The 20,654-nt window shown below is 38.6% G+C and overlaps 1 protein-coding gene across 1 annotated transcript in view; it reads left to right on the top strand.

Annotated features, from left to right (window-relative positions):
- slit1b (slit homolog 1b (Drosophila)) overlaps positions 1-20,366 on the top strand; it is a 71,838-nt gene extending 51,472 nt beyond the window's left edge. The window contains exons 26-38 of the mRNA XM_061049262.1: positions 956-1,119; positions 6,067-6,191; positions 6,534-6,628; positions 7,718-7,857; positions 8,996-9,089; positions 9,328-9,465; positions 11,290-11,518; positions 11,655-11,785; positions 14,524-14,678; positions 15,316-15,527; positions 15,943-16,067; positions 16,238-16,446; positions 17,352-20,366. Of these exons, the coding sequence (XP_060905245.1) occupies positions 956-1,119; positions 6,067-6,191; positions 6,534-6,628; positions 7,718-7,857; positions 8,996-9,089; positions 9,328-9,465; positions 11,290-11,518; positions 11,655-11,785; positions 14,524-14,678; positions 15,316-15,527; positions 15,943-16,067; positions 16,238-16,446; positions 17,352-17,617 (2,083 nt within the window). The 3' untranslated portion in view covers positions 17,618-20,366. The remainder of the gene's footprint in view (positions 1-955; positions 1,120-6,066; positions 6,192-6,533; positions 6,629-7,717; positions 7,858-8,995; positions 9,090-9,327; positions 9,466-11,289; positions 11,519-11,654; positions 11,786-14,523; positions 14,679-15,315; positions 15,528-15,942; positions 16,068-16,237; positions 16,447-17,351) is intronic.
- The last annotated feature ends 288 nt before the right edge of the window (positions 20,367-20,654 follow it).

The raw sequence follows: 20,654 nt of genomic DNA on the forward strand, positions 1-20,654 counted from the left end.
TTGACTATCTTACATGTCTCTATTTCTTGTTTTTCTGTCTGTCTGTCTTTCTGACGCTTTTCCATCTTTTTCCTTTAATCTCTGTCCTTTCTTCTTTGTGTCTGTCCCTCACCTTCTCCTTTGTCTTTTTTCCATCTATCTTTCAGATTTTGTCTATCTGTGCATATTTGTTCTGTCTCTAAGTCCATCTTTTTCCTTATCTCTCAACCAAAACCTCATCTTTTTTTTAACTCTTTCCTTTGACTATATTTACTTTAAATTTCACTTCTTAACTTTTCCCACTTTGTTCACCGGTGTATCGATTGAACATTGTTATTAGCCTCTGTATCATCACTGTTGACTGACATCAGCAAAAGACCTTGAGCAAATAATGTGGCATGCACCGATGTCAGTGTAGCTGATGTTTTTCTGTTGTGTTGCATCAATTTAATGCTGGCAAACTAATGCACTTTATATTCAGAGAAGAGGTTCATTATTGGGCAGAAGAAGTCAAATGTCGGACAAGCTGTGATATGTTTTCATGGTCAAACGTGAAAGAAAATGTCGGCTGTGTGAGAGTCTTACACCTTCTCTGTGAAAGATCAATGACGGGCAGTTTGTGAGAAATGTTGTGACATTTCAAAATGAGGGACTTCTAGAAACGTCTTAAATGCTTCAAATGACTTTGCTCGTTTGAAAAACAGACACAAAACATTTAAGAGAAGTGATGAAAAAAGACGTTGCTGTAGGTACTCTCCTCCCATGAAGTTTTCTATTGATTTATCATTCCTTCTCTTCCCCTCATTCTGTATTCTTCCTTCATTGAACTTTCTTTCATTTTGTTGAACCTCTTTATTCTTCTTCCTAGCTTTAATAATAACTTTCTTTAAAATCTCCCATTCGTTCTTCCTTTTTTCCCCCTTTCTCTTTATCAGTTATCCAACTCTCACTCTGTTCATTTTTTGGTTTCTCTCAGAGCGATTGGAGCCAACCCTCTGTACTGTGACTGTCGAATGCTCTGGCTCTCAGACTGGGTGAAGAGTGGCTACAAGGAGCCTGGTATCGCCCGCTGTGCCGGACCCCAAGGCATGGAGGGAAAACTGCTGCTCACCACTCCAGCTGACAAGTTCCAGTGTGTGGGTAAGCTGCTGAGAAGTCGCCCTTACACAAAAACATGAGTGCTTACCCAATGAATGCACACGATATAAAAACTTGACGATTGTATTCCTTGAACTGAGGAGGAAATGTATTTTCCTTTGATCATTTTTCAAAGTAAGTTGGCTTATTCTTTAATTGAATTTGTAAAGTGATCTGAGTGAACAAACATTGTTATCCCATCACTTCACAATCGATTTTTGATGAAAGAAGCTGCTTCATCTGTGAGACCTTCAGCTGAAGAGGGTTTTACACACCTGCTGCAGCACGAGCTGTCTTTATAAGTCAAAATCTGCAAGACATTTTTATAAATGAGGTCTTTTTCTATCTCTTCTGAAAGCATATAGTAGTGTAATGTGGTGCTTTGAACTGCTTTTAGAAGCTCAAGCATTTATTTGAAGAGTGCAATCACAATGAACAGTGGCCTATCATGCATGCAGAGTGCCAAGCTGACCTGATGTTTGGGGGTTTTTTTTGGATACAAGACAAAAAATAGATTTGATAGGATTTCTTAAATCCCGAACATTTTACAAAAGACGAAGGTGAACCTAAGAAAACAGGCAGGAAGGCAGGAAATTTACAGTGGAAAGTGCAATGCAAAAAAAAAAAAGTCAGACACACAATTTAATGACATGTCCAAAAAGGAGTAGGAGGGAGTAAAAACTCATTAAATCCCACCCCGTCTCCATTAATACTTAACCATCTTTACAGCTCGCTTCCTTTTTATAATATAATTATAAATTAAGATTATGATATAATGTAATTTAAAATACGAGTTTATGTTGTTATATTTATCTTAATAAAAATGTTCAATGTGCATGTGAAGCGACAAACCAGCCATCATCATGAGGTTAATCCAGGTTTCCTGTCAGTCATTCTTCTCTTGTGTTTTGGTGTTTGGTTTGTATATTTTTTGACAACTGTTTGGATTGCTTGACCACTGTTTGTTTGTATAGATTAAAAAGGAATTAGATTTGATAGATAGATAATAGAGATAAATAGATTTGTGAAGTCAGTTGATGAAATCTAGTCATTTAAGTTTACTGTCGAGAGCAACTTTGCAACTACATAATTGAGTGATCATCTTAATCAGTGTGTTGTAGAACTTTGCTGTTCACAAGTACTAGAGACGGATTACTACTTTTTAGGATACAGACTTGAGAGTTTTATTTTATATCTATCTTTATATATATATATATATATATATATACATATTAGAATCCTTTTTTTATTCTCTGTTCATACAGAGAGCAATTAAAAGTGCTTAAGAGATTTTAAAATCAGAACATAAAGAAAATTAAGAGCATCAAAAGAAGCAAGATATCTGGCAAAATATATATGAAAAGGTCCAAAACAAATACGGAAATATGACTAAAATAAAAGACAGCAAAATGCTTTACTGACTCCACCAGGAGCAAAATGCTGTTTTTCTAACTGACACCCCAGAGCTTTCAAACAGCTAGTATTGTGTGTGTGCTTACTCAGTCCAAAGTATATTACAGGCTACATTAACATGGAGCCCAAAACTTCAACTGCTTTCATTTTTAAGACCAAACTGATTAAAATACTCAATAAAAACTGCTCACTCAGAATAAACAGGCACATGCTGATTTCAAATTCAGTCATATAATTTCAATCTTTTCATTATCTGATTGAAAGTATGATTGTACCATGTAACCATAAGCTGATTCAGAGCAACACAATGGCAACAACCTCTGTGGTGGTCAGATAATAGATATCTGTCACATGCACATTGCTGAATGTGTTGTTGCTGAAAACTAGTGCGTACACACAAATCTGTGTTCTAATGTTTACGAACGTTTGACACTCAAATCTGATTCCTCAATATATTTTTTTACTTGAATTTGTTCTTACTCTGTGAACAAAGTTAGAAATTCCTCAGACCATGTGTACGGACAAATTATGAAGGACCAACTTTCTCAGAACATGTAAACACACTCTTTTAACTAAATGCGCTTCTTATTAAAACTGCATTCAGTGGGGGGGGGGGGGGGGGGGGGAATAGCCTTTAATGGGGAAGTAATAACAACCGTGAATTTACGAATGCATTGACCAAATAACCATGGACTTGACGACTTTTCATCCTCATTTTACTTACAATTTTTAATCGACAACTCCCAACAATAGTGCCATTATCTCGAGCATCTGTTGCCAAAACCAGATGATTAATTGGAGCCTTTTTAAGGACATGTCGGGTACATAAAATGATTGCAACTTCTACTTGTCTTCACCTCGCCGCTTTCGCCTTGACACACCAGTCGGATGTCCTTTTATTGAGAGATGGGGGCGTGGTAGTATGCTGATTGCAGTTCAATTTGGAACAATTCTGATCCTCTTGCATACAAAAGGAGGTGCAAAATAATTGGGTGGTGTGCACGTGTCATGAATCCAACTGTGATTTTGCGTATGCACTTATTTTATGTGCAGGGTACGAACATTTCTACACATTTATTAGTGAATGACGACCAATGATTTCAGACATAATTCAAAAAAAGTTTGCAACAAATCAAAGCTGGTTTATCGACTCCTTATGTCTCTCTGCATCTTCTTATATTAGTGACTGAAGCTCTGCTGGTTATTCCCATTGTGATTAGACAGAAAACATCTGTAGCCTCTTTTACATTCTTATACAACATTCTTCTTTGCATTCTTGATATTTTTCTGGGAAATGTACACACCACTCCACTGCTTTTCACTTGATTTTTCATGAATGTTTAATGATCACATTCTGTGCCTTTATAATCATATTGTACGCTGTGGCATGTATTTGTTGTATTTATTCTGTAATCACTTAGTTAAAAGTACTAGGCGAGTGACGTGTATTATCTTAAGTTAAAGATAGATTTTGACATATAATTCAGTCATGAATCTGTATTAGTAAGCATCTGATCTACTTTTATTTGACTTCTGACAGTTTCACTGCAACAGGCCGAGTTCAGCTGTGTGTTAGTACAGAGACTGATCTTTTATTCAGTGTCTTATATCAGGATTTGCTTTTTCCGATGATGAAAAGCTTAATTAATCTACATAGAATCAAAGGTGAGTATTTTAAAAGGATGTGTAATAAAAGCTAAGTGTTTATTAAAAGGTCTAACGCTTTGATTCCCTCTGCTTTTATGGTGTCAAGATGGTGTGAACATTCCATCAGTGACACTCTCGTCAAACCCGCTGAGGATTATCAGGGGTGCTAATTGTTGAATTTTAAGGCATCACAATACTTTAGGGCTGTAAAAATTCACTGTGGAAAACTTGCTGTAATTAACTTCTCTCATTTCAAATGAAACCTTTTGGGATCAGGATTGTGTTTCTTTCATGTCCCAATTATTCTTTTAGTCTGAACAATTCACTGTATATAAAATGGATGGCATGTCTCCACCTCCTCTACTTGTACAAAAGTGAAGCCAAATTTCCCTTACGATGAGCACATAAAAAAGCCAGAGTCAGTGCTGTAGGGATCAGCTCGGGGTGCCACAGTATCAACGTACTGTTTTCCCTCTAAACACATATTTATCATACTTGTTAAACAGCAAAGATCCCTCAGGTTGGTACAGTCCATAGCAGAACAGATTATTGTGTCTGTTTGAAGCAGATACTCAAGATTATGGAAAGTTCAATGACTCTCGTATTATCTTTGTTACATTTTCTCTCTCTTTCTCCTATGTTCAGCTAAGCCAGTGAACACAGCGCCACATCAGCCTCATATGTCACTATAACTGTCAGTTAGGGCTGCAACAATAAATCCATAAAATCCTGTAAAAAAAAAAAAAAAAAAAAAAGGTGTTATTAAAGGTGTTTGAAATTAATTCAATTATGATTTTTTTGTCTCGAAATTGTGACGTCACTCGACATGTCACAAAGCTGATTACACCACATGCAGATAGTTAAGTGGAGTGTGGCAGAGTTGAAGCAGAGCGTCTATTCTGAAGAAAAAAATGAAACACGACGGCCATAACAGTTGAAAACTGAGTCGGTTAGTCTTTGGTAATTCATCTGGACGCTTGTGTGTACTGTAATTTAGCTTGTCAAGAATGAGCTGTTCATAGTGTTAGCTAGCTGACGACAGGGGCAGAGCAGAGGTGGTATACAGTACCGTTGGTCTAGCAAGCTGAGATTTAGAATGGGAGATGTTTAAGACTTTTTTTATGTTTATTTGTTTTAGTAAAAGTGTGAAGCAAGTAAACCATGTCAACACGACACAGCATTTCATGGTTTTGACACACTGCAGGCGATGTCAGTCAGTGTCTAATATCATGCTTCTGTATGTTCATCATATTATGTCTACATCTACGTTTGTCTGTCGACTTACAAATTATACACAGTTACAAAGATGAACAGATTTCTATCACATATTAGTGTATGTATAATTAAATATATATATACAGTATATATACAGTATATAATTACCGGTATATATACTCAGCTTTATAAAGAAACCGTTATGAAACATACTGTTAACACGTTAAACACACTATGACACCAGCACTCTACTAAGAAGTATAAGGGCAATATTAAAGGGGAAAAAATGGAGATTTTAAGAATAAAGTTATTATGACAATGAAGTTATTTGTGAAACATTTACAAAAGTAAAACTTCACAAGATGCTCCGTGTTTTAGACTATTCGTCAAGGAACTGGTCTTGTATTTTTTCTGATATTTTGCCCCTTGTACACAAAATTAGTTGCATGTTGTTGGTTTTTTTTTTTTAAAGAAACTTAGAAAAAGATTGATCATTGTTTGTTCTTTCTCAGACAAATATGTTTTTTTTTTTTTTGTTGCTTTCTCTAATTATTTTCTATGAATTGTTTTGTAGCTTGTAATCTTCCTGAAGTGATTGACAGTGATCACTCTGTTTTGATTGTAACCTTTATGAAGATTAAACCTCTTAATGGCCTTTGTGTGTTTTGTTTTCAGGTCCTGTAGATCCCTCTGTTCAAACCAAATGCAGCCCATGTGTCTCCTCCCCCTGCCTGAACCAGGGCGTCTGTCAAGTCCACCTCACACAACAATACACCTGCACCTGCAAGTCCGGCTTCACGGTATGCAACTGTGAACTTGTGTCTGTGTGTGTGGTTGTGTTTGTGTGTTTTTTTGTCAGCTGCAGAGAGCTTGCGTGATAGACTTAATCTGTTTTTGCCTGCACCTTTTTAAATGTAATCAAAAAAACATCTCCCTGCAGATGCTCAACAATCCATTTATTAACCCAGAGCTGTTTGAAATCACTGATCCAGTTTTTCACGTGTGTTTGCAAGTCATCAGTTATTATTATTTGCGCACATCTGTCTCTGATAATCCCATCAAATTACTCAGTGCATTTGGCCTGATCTAATGTTGAATCCTCCAAAATATGCTCATGTGTGTGTGTGTGCATGACATTTCAGGGTAAACACTGTGAGACCCCGGTTGATGCCTGTGTCAGTAATCCCTGCACAAACGGAGGACTCTGCCTCAGTGACGAACAGACCAGAGGCTTCAGGTAATAAATACAAAAAAAAAAAATGGGATTATTGGGATGGAATAATTACAGAAACTAAAAGAAACAACACTAGACATTAGGCCAGCCCTATATGAGAACATTTGTGATCATATTTGATAAAGAGTATAGAATAACAAATAACAAAGAGTGTGTATTAGCATCAAGATTCAGATTGGTAGAAAAGTAAACATGACGCGAGGAGAAGAAAACAACTTTCAAATGTTTGTTGATGGAGGTTGGATTGATCATTTTGGATGGTTTCCAGGACGTGAGGAAATCACTGCGCCACAGCGCCCCGGAAGTGAGGAAATCTAAACACTGATTGGTTTTTGCAACACAGTGTTAAGTAAATAGTTTGTTCAAGTTGAAATGTTTTTTTTAATATATGATGGATTGTCAGCTGCACTTGTAGGCAGAGATCTGTTAATAGAGACAAATACCTGTAAATCATCGTCATATGATGTGCTGCTGATGTGAGCCAGCATGTCACGAGCACCAGGGCTGTCCCAAAGTCGGCCCTAAGCAGAAGTTTTACCTCTGTTAAGGTAACTTTGTTTGTTTGTTTTATTTGGATCCCCATTAGCTTCAGCATAGCGAGAAGCTATTCTTCCTGGGGTCCGCAGTTTATATTGTGACAATACATTTTACAGATTCATACTATATATTATTCTTTTCACACCCACAACATTTCTTCAATAACTAAAAATAATAGACAATTGACATAAATGAACAAAAAACACAAAAGAAACAGACAAACACAAAGGCTCCGTCTGATTTACATCATCTAAGACATAACATGGTTACACAAAAAAAAAAAAAACTATTCATGATTGTTGCTTCTTCATTCTGCACAGCTATGAGTCTTGAAGTGAATTTCTGGCTCAAGGCTAAAAGAGTCAAACACAGTTTTTACCATCACCAGATTTAAGCAGAGATTTAGCTGATCATGGATTTAGTTAAATTAAAGCTAATATGCATTCTGTAGAATAGGAATAGCATGAACACGTTTATCGTTGTATGTAGTGTTTCATGTCATTTGAAGCGGTTATTTTTAAAAATGTATTTTGGTCCTTGTTTTCATTTGCTCAGTTGTGCATGCACCTTTGGTTTCCATGGAACCTTCTGCGAGGTGAACGTGGACGACTGTGAGGATCATGGATGTGAGAACGGCGCTACTTGTGTAGACGGCGTGGGGAACTACACCTGCCTGTGTCCTCCAAATTACACAGGTATAGTCTGACACCAACATAACTTAGGCATAGTTTAGCTTTACTTATTTCCTCCACTTGAATTTCAGCATTTTAAAACCTTTGCCCTGTTTGATGCTGTATGGGCGGCAGTAGCTCAGTCTGTAGGGACTTGGGTTGGGAACCGGAAGGTCGCCATTTTAAGTCCCGGTGCGGACCAAATATGGAAGTTGGTCTGGTAGCTGGAGAGGTACCAGATCACTTCCTGAGCACTGCTGAGGTGCCTTTGAGCAAGGCACCAAAAAAACCCTCCCCACCATCAGCTCAGGAGCGCCCACTGTGGGCAGCTCCGTCACTCTGACATCTCTCCATTAGTGCATGTCCATAGGATACCTGTTTGTGCATGTGTGTATATTTCAGCCTATGTGTGTGTTGCATGATAAACAGAGTGTAAAAACAGAAATTTCCCCTTGCGGGGATCAATAAAGTAATCTTAATCTTAAATGACTTTTGGAGTTGCTCCGGTAGCTTGCAGCTGTGAAATAGGCTGTAATGGTTTCAATGTAATCAACCATAGTCCAGTTAGTGTTCTCTTGTTTGACATTGAATGTATAATTTTGTTAGAGGATGTGTATGATATCATTACAGTAGGATCACTTCAGATACAGGTGTTAAAAAAAAAGTTATTAGGTTTAGTTGTTATAGGTATCCTCCTTTAACATAACGGTTTTATTTTGTGTTTGTTGTTGTGTTTAAAGTGTGTGTGTTAAAAATGTGTGTTTTAAAAATGCCTTTATATGCACATGCAAGTAGAAGACAATTTCTGCCTTTGGCATGCCAAAGTAGAGAGTGTTTTCTGATGTCTGTGTTTCAAATGCTTAGTTTCAGCCCAACACTGTGTTTGTGTAACACACAATTAACAGAAAACTATTTGAGAGAGCAGTTGACCAACAACTTGTGTTCTACAAGAGCAAACATTTTTACATTTTTGTCATTGACGTCTGCTGGTTTTGACTAGAACTGAATTTTCTTATATGAAAATAGCATTAACTGTGATAACATCTCTGTGATGTTGTCAATCTGAGCCTGTACAGGTTTAAAACAAGATTGGACAAATGATCTGGGTAATAATCAATCCTGCTGTAACATATGAGCCATCCTTCTCTCGGCTCTGCGTCAGGTCTCTTGTGTGAGGAAGAAGAGGACGTGTGTGCTCCAGGTAGAAACCCCTGTCAGCATCAGTCCACCTGCATCAGCACTCCTACTGGCCCCAGGTGACAACAAAAATAAACGCGCGCACACTCACACACACGCACACACACACCCACACACACGCACACGTACACTTTATCACTACCAGACTCAGCAACGTTTCACACGAGATTAAAAAAGCACACACAGATGGACAAACACATACAAAGGTAAAATGTTGCTGATGTCTGTGTTGACTCCCTGAAATCCTACACCATGTGTCATGCTGCATGTGTGTGTGTGTGTGTGTTTGTGTTCCAGGTGTGTGTGTATACCTGGCTGGGTGGGGCCAGACTGCAGCATAGATTATAATGAATGTACAGACCATCGCTGTCAGAATGGAGCTCAGTGTGTCGACCACCTTGATGGCTACAGCTGCGTTTGTCCGCAGGGATACAGGTACAATGGGAAAACTGGGAATACTGTGTGTGCTGTGACCTGGAAAGCCGAGACTATGTGGACTCAAAGAAAGCCAGAAATTCTAAATACAGTTTTCTTTATCATGTCATAGTCACAGAAAACACACTTTTTATCATTATGTGGGTTTACACACAGGCTAGGATTACTTTAGTACTTTAGTGTTCATCACTCACAAGGTTTCTACTGGAAGGTGAATTATGAACAAAGGTCTCCTCTTCTCCAATTCAAATGTATCAGTGTATAAAAACCAGGGATAATACTGCATGAAGCAACTTAAAGGTTTATATACAGGGCTTCTCAGGGGTCTCGGGAAACTGCAGGCTGAACATTTGTTCACTTTAGTTCACTGGCTGAATACGATATATCATAAGGCCTTGGACCTTATGGTCTGCCTATCTCTCTTCAGCTATGTTATCTTAAGCAAAAAGGCCAGAAATAATACATCTTTATAAAAGTGACTTAAACACTGAGAAAGTAGTCGCAAGAATTATTATTATTTTTTTTAAATGAATGACACGCTGAAAAAACAGCATCATAAAGGTAAATGAAGACATTAAGTCAAAGCTTTGTATTTAAAATCCATTTGAGTTGTCTGAAAATATTCTGTGTTGGGTATAAAGCCCTAACCTTTTGTCATGCAAGACCAAACTGATCGCCCTAATGACTGATTCTAATAAATAACTGAAATGCTTTTTGACAAACATTTAAGGAGAATATCTCATTTTCAAAATGCTTCAGAAGGATGTTTTTAATGCATTTGTTTGAGAAGTATTTAAGGAGTAACTTTAGTTTAAAACAACCTGCAGAGCTCAAATTGATGGAATAAGAAATTCCCAGCTCAGACAGGAGCAGATACGATAAATAGAAGAGATATTTGTTCCTACTTCGTCTGATTCATTCAGTGTGGAAGTGCCGTCATTTGAAAGGTGCGTTACCTGAACCGGCCGCATTCACCCTCGTTTTTTTGTTTTTTTTGTTTAGCTTTATTGAAGAAGAGTAATGCAAATATAAAGTCAGGTTAATTTAAAAAAAGGTAGCACAATATAAATCAAGTAAAATACAGATTCAATAATAAAATAACATACAGTACATACAGGAAAGTACAAATGAAAGTTATTATACAAGTTAATTAAACCAACAAAGACGCATACATACATAGGGAAATCATTATTTAAAAAGAGGTCTCAGAGGAAAAGGTTTCATAAAACTTCATACATTTGTTACATATTTTTTTTTGTTAATTAAAAGGAGCGATTTCAGTAGGGACTTTAACTCTAGATTAAAAATTGATCGAAGTAATCCATGCTTGTTTGTTTTGATTTGGAGGCGCACGTGAAGTGACGTTTTACATTTAATTACACTCAGCATTGTGGGTGTTAAAATACAACTAATTTCCTGAAAGGATGCATCGGAACTATACTGCACTAAACCTGGAAGTTAGTATCCATACTGAAATGTTCAGTATACTGAGGTGGACCCAAAATATGCATACTGAATGACCACGAGGGTTCAGTCTACTGAAACTCCCTACTGAAAAGTACACACTCCATACTGAACTGTGGGTTTTCGGATAGGGCCTAGGAAACACACAACAAGTATAAACACAGACAATCAGACGTCTGCGGTCATCAGGTTTGAAAAAGAAAGACTGGAAGTTAGAACAATTTGTGAGAGATCAAGTGATAAACAACCAGTCAGGGAGAGACTAAAAAGAAAACAAAGCAAAAAATGTCAGAATGTCCTTTTAAAACAACCCATTTAAAGTTCTTACTGGTACCCTTACTGGCTTCTTTTCCCCCTCAGTGGGGAGTTTTGTGAAGTGGCCCTTCCTCCCGCTTCACCCTGCCAGCTGGCTCAGTGTCAGAACGGCGCCCCCTGCATGGAGGAGACGGACTCTGCGGTCTGTCAGTGTCTGCCGGGCTTTGAGGGGCGTAGCTGTCAGAAGCTGGTCAGTGTGAACTTTGTGGACAGAGACTCATATGTTCAGCTTCAAGATGTGAAGAACTGGCCTCAAGCAAACATCACACTGCAGGTGAGGACACATGTTTAAAGATGCCGTGCCGCCGTCTGAGATTGATAGAAGAAGAGATACAATCAGAAGTTGAAGACATAGAGACACACATACATTGTTAGATTGCTGTGTGTGTGTGTGTGTGTGTGTGTTTCAGGTTTCGACAGCAGAGGATAATGGTATCCTGCTCTATAACGGAGACAATGAACCAATAGCTGTGGAGCTCCATCAGGGTCACGTCAGGGTCACATATGACCCTGGAAACCAGCCTGCCACTGCTATCTACAGGTACGCAAACACACCATTATTGCTGAGTCTATTGTGTGTTAAACTCAGGCACAGTCTGAATGATTAGTGGTTGAATTAGACTCCAAACCTCAAAATTATTTGATCTATTTAGTACAGTTCAATATAGGTACAGTATGTGCCAATATAATAGAGACAAGACTAATCTGACTGCAAGGGTCTTTGTAGCTGTTTGTTAGAAGGTCAAAGGCCCACCTCGGCACCTCCTCTTTGACTGGTACTAGGTTGAACTAAAGTCTGGTTCAGATAGCATTTCCAATATGGGGACAGTCATTGTTATGTTTCAAAAGTATGTTTCAGAAACTAATGGGTAACACACAGACCATATCCATGCTTTATACAGTCTATGGGCTACCTGCCTGCCCTGGTGAAAAATAAGGCAATACAATATGGCCTTCTGTGGTAATAAAAGTAGGCTCATTTAGGAAGGAAGGAAAGATGAAGAGAACAGGTCAAACAAAATTTAAAAAATGCTTCCAAGACATTCAGGTTGTCCCTGTCCTCTCTGCCATCTCGCTAGCTGAGCAGCTTAGCTTGGATGCATAAATCCGCCTGAGCTACACATGCACACCATAGAATTCAAACAGAAACAGTGAAAATGTGTCAGGGATATATCTTCAAGAAAATATTTTTAAAATAATGGATTACTTACAACAAAACAATTAACTGATTACTGGAACTGCTAAACTAAGATGTCACGTTACTTTTTACAACAGAAACCCTCAACACTAATAAGGAATAAGAAATAGTTCACTCAACATTCAGAATTGTATAGTTCTCATCCTAAAGTTTGTCGGGTGGTATTGAAAGCAAAATAATTGTATACAATGATACATTTGCGTTGGCTAATATTAATTTTATAATGATCCTTAGTCCCTGTCTGAAGTCAAGCAGAAGAAGTGACAAAGTGCAAATACTAAAAACCCATTTATAGGTCAACTAAATAGCAAGAGTAGTCTTAAATGTCAAAGTTAAAACACAGGGCGTTTTTTCTTTGCTGGATGGGCTGCTTTAAAAAAACTATTTATTTATTTACTTCATTTTTATTTTACAGGGACAGTGCATATTAATAAACATTTCAGTAAATATGCCAGAGTTAGCCAAAAGGCTAATTTTCATCCGTTGTCCCCGGCCAGATTTCATAAAAGGCTCCCTTTTAATTCGGCCATAAATTAAGAGTTTACCCATTTCCCCAGGCACTACTGCACCACTGATTAAGGGTAAGTCAATTGTTATGACAACAGAAGACCAGGAGGGCTTATCGTGTTCTGACCGCTTGTTACTGTTGTTTGCATAATCCACTTTAAATGATCTTAAATACAAACCATAATAGCCAGAGCATCATTTACATAACTTGTCCTAACTTAAGTTTGTGCACATGATATGGATGTGAAGCATATTGAGATACTCCTAGAAAAGACCTCACTTAAAAAAAAAACTATCTTGGTGCTGGCAGACAACATATTAAAAAAACTAGAGCCCTTAAACAAAGTATTTGATATACAGCCAGGTAGCACATGTGTACATGTGTACAGCAGGTCTTCAACAACAGGCTGAACTATCCATCCATCCATTGTTCATCAAATACAGGGCTGTGTAGTTCTGGCAGCAATATTGCAGTTACCGCTAAGTTTGAACTATAAAAGAAATAAATTGTTATAGCTGAACAGTAGTTTTTTTTTGTGTGTGTGATGGTCATGACTACCATCTGCTGAACTTGACCAGCTTTACATTTTTAACACAACACTCAACCTTGATTAGTGCGTTCTCATCATCACACTTTGGAAGCTGAGTGTTCGCTGAGTCGAGCGATCCACTGGACTCCCGTCAGGCCCTCAGCAGCCTCTCAGCCGACCGTAGCCAAGCAACGCTGCTGGCAAGTATGTGCGTGTCTGAGCTGTGCGGTTGCTCAGAGAGGGTCTTGTAGGGTTTGGGAACTTGGACAGATTAAACACAAACACGGCCAGAGGACACTTGAAGCCGAGTGCCCACTCGATCGGGTGTCGAGTGTTTAAATGTTTGGAGGGTTCACTGTTAAGGAGAATGAGGATTGACCAGCCCAACCACAAATACAAACACACACACACACACACACACACACACACACACACACACACAAATTAACACAAAGTGAGGCTATTAATATGAGGAGCAGCTGCAGAGAAGAGGAGACTGAGTGCACGATAAATCATCTGAAAAGAGACAACAGAGATGGATCCAAAAAAAGAGGCAAAAAGTGAAGTAATCCAAAAAGGGGCAACAACTGTGGCGACTAGATGGTCCTGTGTGATCACAAATTACCATCATTCACAGAAACAGATCCTATGTCATAAACACAATATCACTTGCACACTGAGTGTGTGCGACTGTCATAAAATTGTCAAACATCAGGTGAAAATGTGCTGAAGGGGAATTACTGATGACTGATTAAAAAAGTTGTAATGATGAGTAATGATGAATGTCTTGTGTCAGTGTGCGGACCCCGTCATCAGACTTTACTGACTTTTACCAAGTGGATCTGATAAAATGATGCATCTAAAACCCTTTAAGTTGGATATGAAATTTTCCAACCCGGAACCTGATTAACTGTAATTCTAGAAAAAAAACAAAATGTGTCTATGAAGTGTTTAAAAATCCAGTGTTTTTTTTTCTGTCGTTCTTACTGTGTTATCGTCCTACAAGGTAATTTAATGTGGAACTGTGTGTGTTATGCCCTCTAGCACTGAGACGGTGAATGACGGACAGTTTCACACGGTAGAACTGGTGACCTTTAATCGGATGGTGAACCTGTCTGTAGACGGAGGAGAGCCAACAACTCTAGACAGCCAGGGGCGGAGCCTGCAGGTGGCGGGAGACGCCCCTCTTTACGTAGGAGGTAAGAGTAGAGAGACCTTCAACTGAGGCAACACAACAATATGTCCAAAAACTACAGTTGCTTGAATGACCACTGGAGGCTGACTCCAAAAGTGAGTCAATGATCACGGCCCCTGTTTTAGAAAGCCAAAGAGTTTAAAAGCAGAATGCTGAATATGACAGGACATTTTCAAATCCTCTAAGGGGTGTGCTGCTAAAGGCTTTTATACAAAATGATTTTCTTTCTATTTTTTTCTTTTTTTTTTTGACGTTTAGTTGCACTAAAGAAAAAGGCAGACAATCACCAAAGTCATCACAATACAACTTAACTGCAAACTAAAGGGCTTTAAAATTGTACCACTTAGAAAGTCCAAAACTGTGCACTTCCTATTTAAAAAAAGATGTTACAGTCCTATATTACATTGCATAACTCTACAGCAAGAATAAACGTTTTTTATAGCCTGGTACAAAATCATGTTCAGTTATTTTCTCTTACCTACATCTTGGTTACAGCATGGTGTCCATTTAGTAAATTATGGTCCCTAGACTTCACAGTGGCCACTTCTTAAAAACAATGGATAAAATATATCACATTAAAGTCATTAAGAGAGGGAAAAACAAGCTGTGTCAAAAGGTTGACTTCTTTACTGTCCTTCCAGGTATGCCTGAGAAGGTGATGCCTTCCTCTCTGGGTCTCTCCTCTCAGTCCCTCAACACGTCCAGTTTCCATGGCTGCATAAAGAACCTCTACATTAACCACGAGCTGCAGGACTTCACCCGCAGCCACATGAATCCGGGGGTGGTGCCGGGCTGCCAGGCCTGCCGCAAACTTTACTGTCTGCACGGCATCTGTCAGCCCAATGCTGCAGAGGTGGGAGACATCATACAGCAGTCTCTATTAACACAATATCATTCAAAAAGTTTGAAAATGGTCTTGCATAAACAGAAACCATTAAGAAACATTTCTTCTTTTTACTCCCTATAGTTTACTTCTTGTGTATCGTCCCTCAACTTTCCTTCAGCTGCACTTTTATTGATGTCCTGTTTTTTTTACCTTGAGTGTGAAGGACACTTGAACAATGTTTTATTTTCTAGGACATTTCCTAACAAACACTTGTAGTATTGCGTTTTTGAAGGGTTTTCTATATTCTAAATAGAATGTTGTAAAAGTATGAAAACCTCAAGGGTCACAGAATAAAAGAGAAATTAAAGGTTTTTCGTGCATCTTTTGCAAGCAGATTTGTACATTTATGATGTGACACATTGTAACATGTTTTCTTTCTTAGGGTCCCCAATGTCACTGCCAGCAAGGATGGGCAGGACAACACTGTGACCAGCCAATGACAGGAAGCCTTACTGGAGTGGATGGTGTAACCACAGCAACTGGTGTCAGCCCATGCCAGGGCAGCAAGTGAGTGTGCTATGAATACTTAGATATTTTTTTTTGAACACATTACATCAACTGAAAATCATTAATGTGACAAAGAAATGATTTTGAATGTTTTGGTTTCTGAGGATTTGTGCTTCATATTGACTGTTTTCCTCATCTTCCTGGGTGCATGCATGTCTGTCTGAATCCAGGTGTGTGAATGGTGTGTGTGTGGTGTTGGACACGCAGTCATACCGCTGTGACTGTGAGGAAGGATACGGAGGTTCATTGTGTAACCTGAAGGAGGAGCCGCCGAGTTTGTGTCGGGGTCTGCAGTGTTTGCACGGCCAATGTGAGCAGACTGAGCAAGGAGAGCAGTGTGTCTGTGTGCAGGGATTCACCGGAGAGAGCTGTGATATAGGTGAGGAAAGACAACAGCATCTCTTAATTATTGATTGGTATTTGTCCGATTAGCTATTTATGGTGTAACCCCACCATTCATCCATTTACAGTCTTTCACCCCCTCACCAAACTCCTCTCTGTCCTGTGTTTATGGCTTAGGACAGTTGTCTTTCATCATTGCCTAACTTTTTTACTATGTATGATTTACAAGATGAAAAAAAAAAAGTTTTCCTCTGATATTTTCTAGGTACTTTTCAAACTGTGAAAACAGATTATACCTGCAGTATGTGCAGGTCAAAAAATGACAGAAATATTGTCTCCTTTTTTGTTGGTGAATAAAAAGAGGAGTAAGAGGTACACTTCAGCCGCTTGTGGCCAGAATGGGGATTTCAAAAACACTTAAAACACAAGCTTATAAAACAACTTGTTTAGGCCATACGAAAGAAAGTTGAATTATTTTCAAAGGCCTAAAAATGAGAAATAGAGAAATTATTATAGGGATATTTGTTTTCTCACTATTTTATAGATCCAAATAAGAAATCAGTAGCTTAGGAAAATGACGACAGCGAAACCTTTTTACGCACCTGTTCTTAAGTGAGAAAGCATACTAGATCACTTCCACTTCCTCGTCTTCCTCTGTCTCTGGTCAATACATTTTTGAAGATAATGAAATATGTATAATACATAACTGAAGATGTCAGTCAAGATTGAATGAGTCCTGTTATGTGGGACATTCTTTGCCATCCTCTGTGTTGTTTAAGCGTCACATCTGCCTGTGCAGCTCTCTGTTGATGAATTTGTGTGCAAAGAGTTTAATTATGTGGTTGTTGGTTCATATAATTTGCTCGTTGGTAAGAAATGTTGAAACTGCTCTTAAAGTGCTCAGGCCTGGGCGCCCTGTTAATCCCGCGTTTGTGTCTCCAGAGTCCCCTTGTCGAGGAGAGCCGGTAAGAGATTACCACCGGCTGCAGCACGGCTCCGTCCTCTGCCAGACGGCCAAACCATTCTCCTGGGTGGAATGTCTGGGTCGATGCCAGGCAGGAACCGAGCCGGGCACTGCCGCCGCCACTTCCTGTTGCGCTCCTCTGAGGGTCCGACGCCGGCGGCTCACATTCGAGTGTGACGACGGGACCTCGATCACACAGGACGTGGAGAAGCCTGTGGAGTGTGGCTGCAAGGATTGTGCATAGTACTGTGGATGCACTGTGCGTACACACACACACATGAAGACACACACATCCAAACATAACACACAAACACACTCACACACACCAAGCTAAAGAGGTACACACACTGTAGGTAATCTCTCACTGATAAACGGACATTTTGGTGTTTGTTTCGTGTGTTTCTGCGCACCGACGCAGTTTTGTTACATAAGACAGTGCTTCCCTCTCCAAACATGAAATCAACGAGTCAACCTCATCTTCATTCTCCTCCTCCTCTTCACCTGCAGCAGGACAACCTGCGCACTTACTACCTAATGCCAGCTCATTTCTAATGCTTGTGTGTTTTAAAATCTCCCTTTGCCTTCTTCTCTGTGTTTCATATTTGTGGCTGGAAAAGCGCTGCTCTCCATTCACACACAGCTGCATCAGAGAGCTGCCAGTTTTTGCAAGAAATTAAGGTACTAACTGAAGCTTAATTAAATGTCTGTTAAGGTAAAAGTTGCTCAATTTTGTATCCACTTTGTTAAGATTTCACCTGCCAGACTGCATATTTCTGAAACACAGCACTGAGCTCTGTCAGTTTTTTGAAGGGGGGAGCTGCAGGTGAAATAACAAAGGGATGTTTTAGTATAGTTTTCTGCAGCCATGACTGCTGTTTATCTGATGGTTTAAGCACCAAGTCGTTAGGTTGACTGAAAGTTTGGGTAAGACAGCATTTCCAGCAAGTGACAGCCATCGATGTGACTCCAAAGCCCCCTGCAGTAACAGATGGGTGATGTCACTCAGGCTTCGTCCAATAATATTTACAGTCTGTGTGTTCCCTGCATCCACCTCAATGCCACATGTTGAAGCTCTGAAGAGAAATAAGGATTTCAAATAAGGAATAAGAAAAGTTATTGGTTACATATGAAGCAGAACATCTTACAGCCATTCTTTTGTCTTGTCTTTAAATTAAATTTGTCCTCTTTGTCTGATAAATACAGACAAAGATTCCATTTTAGTTAGACTAAAATAAAATTCAAAGGCAAGACAAAAAAAAAAGCTTCATTCAACAAATATTTAGTAAATCAGATGAAGACAGTAAAGCATGAAAATTTGGGCTTTAGGATCATTTTGACTGAAGAAACACCTCTATGGAAAATTAAACCTTGGTCTGCTATAAAAATCCCTTAAATTTAAAACAAAGCCTGGTCGTTGAGTTCATGGAATAATCCGGATGTAAATAAAAGGGTCATCACCCAACAATGTTCAGCCTGAAGGCTAAAGGTGATGGAGTTCACAGGGGACAGCAGAGGGGTCATGAAATGTTCCCATCGCTGCTGACAAGACGCCCTTTCTTCCACTTAAACACTGGTGGTGGTGGTGGTGGGGGGTTGGGATAGTGTGTGTGTGTGTGTGTGTGTGTGTGTGTGTGTGTGTGTGTGTGTGTGTGTGTGTGTGTGTGTCTGTGTCTGTATGTCTTGTACTTCTATCTTTTTGAGGAGCATATTTTAGAGATATTGGGAATGAGGAGATGTTGGTTGTTTCCTTGAAGGTCTGTTTTGAGGTTTAAACTTTGTCTTGAATTTAAGCAGAGCGCTATACTGTGAGGGTACCAACCGAAAAGTTTCCACCAGAAGGCATTGAAGGCTGAAAATAGAAAAGTTATATTTTATCTTGTTCCTTTTTTTAAATTGCTGCTAATATAAATAATTTTTTTTTTTTTTTTTTTTACAATGTCATTTGGTAACGTACATTTAAAAAAGTGAACCACTCCAATTATTTAGAAAAGATTTGTTCTTAATGTGAAGTGCTTTATGAATAAAATGTATTAGTATTACTATTTTTATTATTATAATTATTACTGTAAATTGGTGAAATCTTACACTTTCAATATTTGCTCTTTATGATGTGGGAAGTATTGTAACTATTAATTAGAGTTGACAAAGAAATAAAAAGATGTTTGATTTTTATGAAACAACTTTATTTCTTAGCTTTCTGTCTAAAGACGGAAACACAAGATTAATGCAGGAACATATCTCAAACAGCATCCCCTTCAACATTGTGGGATAAGCACATTATGGTTCAGGGCTTTAAAGAATCAAAGTCCTCACAAGCATAGAAGTGCATTTTTGTGTGTCTGTGTGTGTGTGTGTGTGTGTGTGCGTGCATGTGTGTTTGTCACCGCCAGACCCTTCCAACAACAGGACGCTGTCCCTGATAATGAGCTTCATTATACGACAATGTGGCGTGGTGCTCAGATCAAACGCTTCCTCCGATTTGTCAGAGAAAGCAAGTGAATGCATCACATAATCGCCACATGGAAAATGTAGCTTTTATGGTGTGTTATTTATATGGATGTGAAACTAAAATAAAGCTGCGTGAAATTCATTTTAACCTGTTTTTGTTTTTTAAGCCTTTGAGTTAAATTTCCTTCATTTGGAATTGTGTCATTAATCAGACTAATGTAGCTCTTATTATTATAATAACTGCAATAAATCTACACAGTAACAGCCTAACAGATTGTAATATATTATAAGCTTATAATGCGTTTGATTTTGTCATAGTATTTTTATATGTTGAAGAGGATGTTGTCACTGTATCATATGTAGATTGTAGACATCTTTTTTGTTTTGGTTGCCAAAAAGAATGCTTTCAACCTCGTTTCAGTCGTGTGAATTTTACAGAAAAGAATAAACAGATTGTGTTTTTGTTCCCAAAGTTTCACCTGAGAGTGGAAAAACAAGTAGTGTTTCTTTTTTCCTTTTATTTAAATAAAGAGCTGTTCTTCCTCCATTGTTTTTTTTCTTTCCGCCAACCTTGACACTGGCACTGGTTTTTCTTGTTGTTGTTGCTCTGACCTTCGACCTCATTGTGTCACGGCTGTCTTGCTTTCAGGTTGAGTCGATGGGAGATGGCAGCTCCAGGAGACAGAGGAGAGAGAAAGAGAGAATTATTGAGAGATAGTGGGGGTTGGAATGGAGATTTAAAGAACATGGATGGAGTAATGAGGGGTTGTTTTTTTAAGGGGTTCCCCTTCTAAATGACCCAATCCTAGTCAAGGAAAGAATCTTAGTCGGTT

The sequence above is a fragment of the Labrus mixtus genome, chromosome 2, assembly GCF_963584025.1.
Source record: "Labrus mixtus chromosome 2, fLabMix1.1, whole genome shotgun sequence".
Lineage (NCBI taxonomy): Eukaryota > Metazoa > Chordata > Actinopteri > Labriformes > Labridae > Labrus > Labrus mixtus.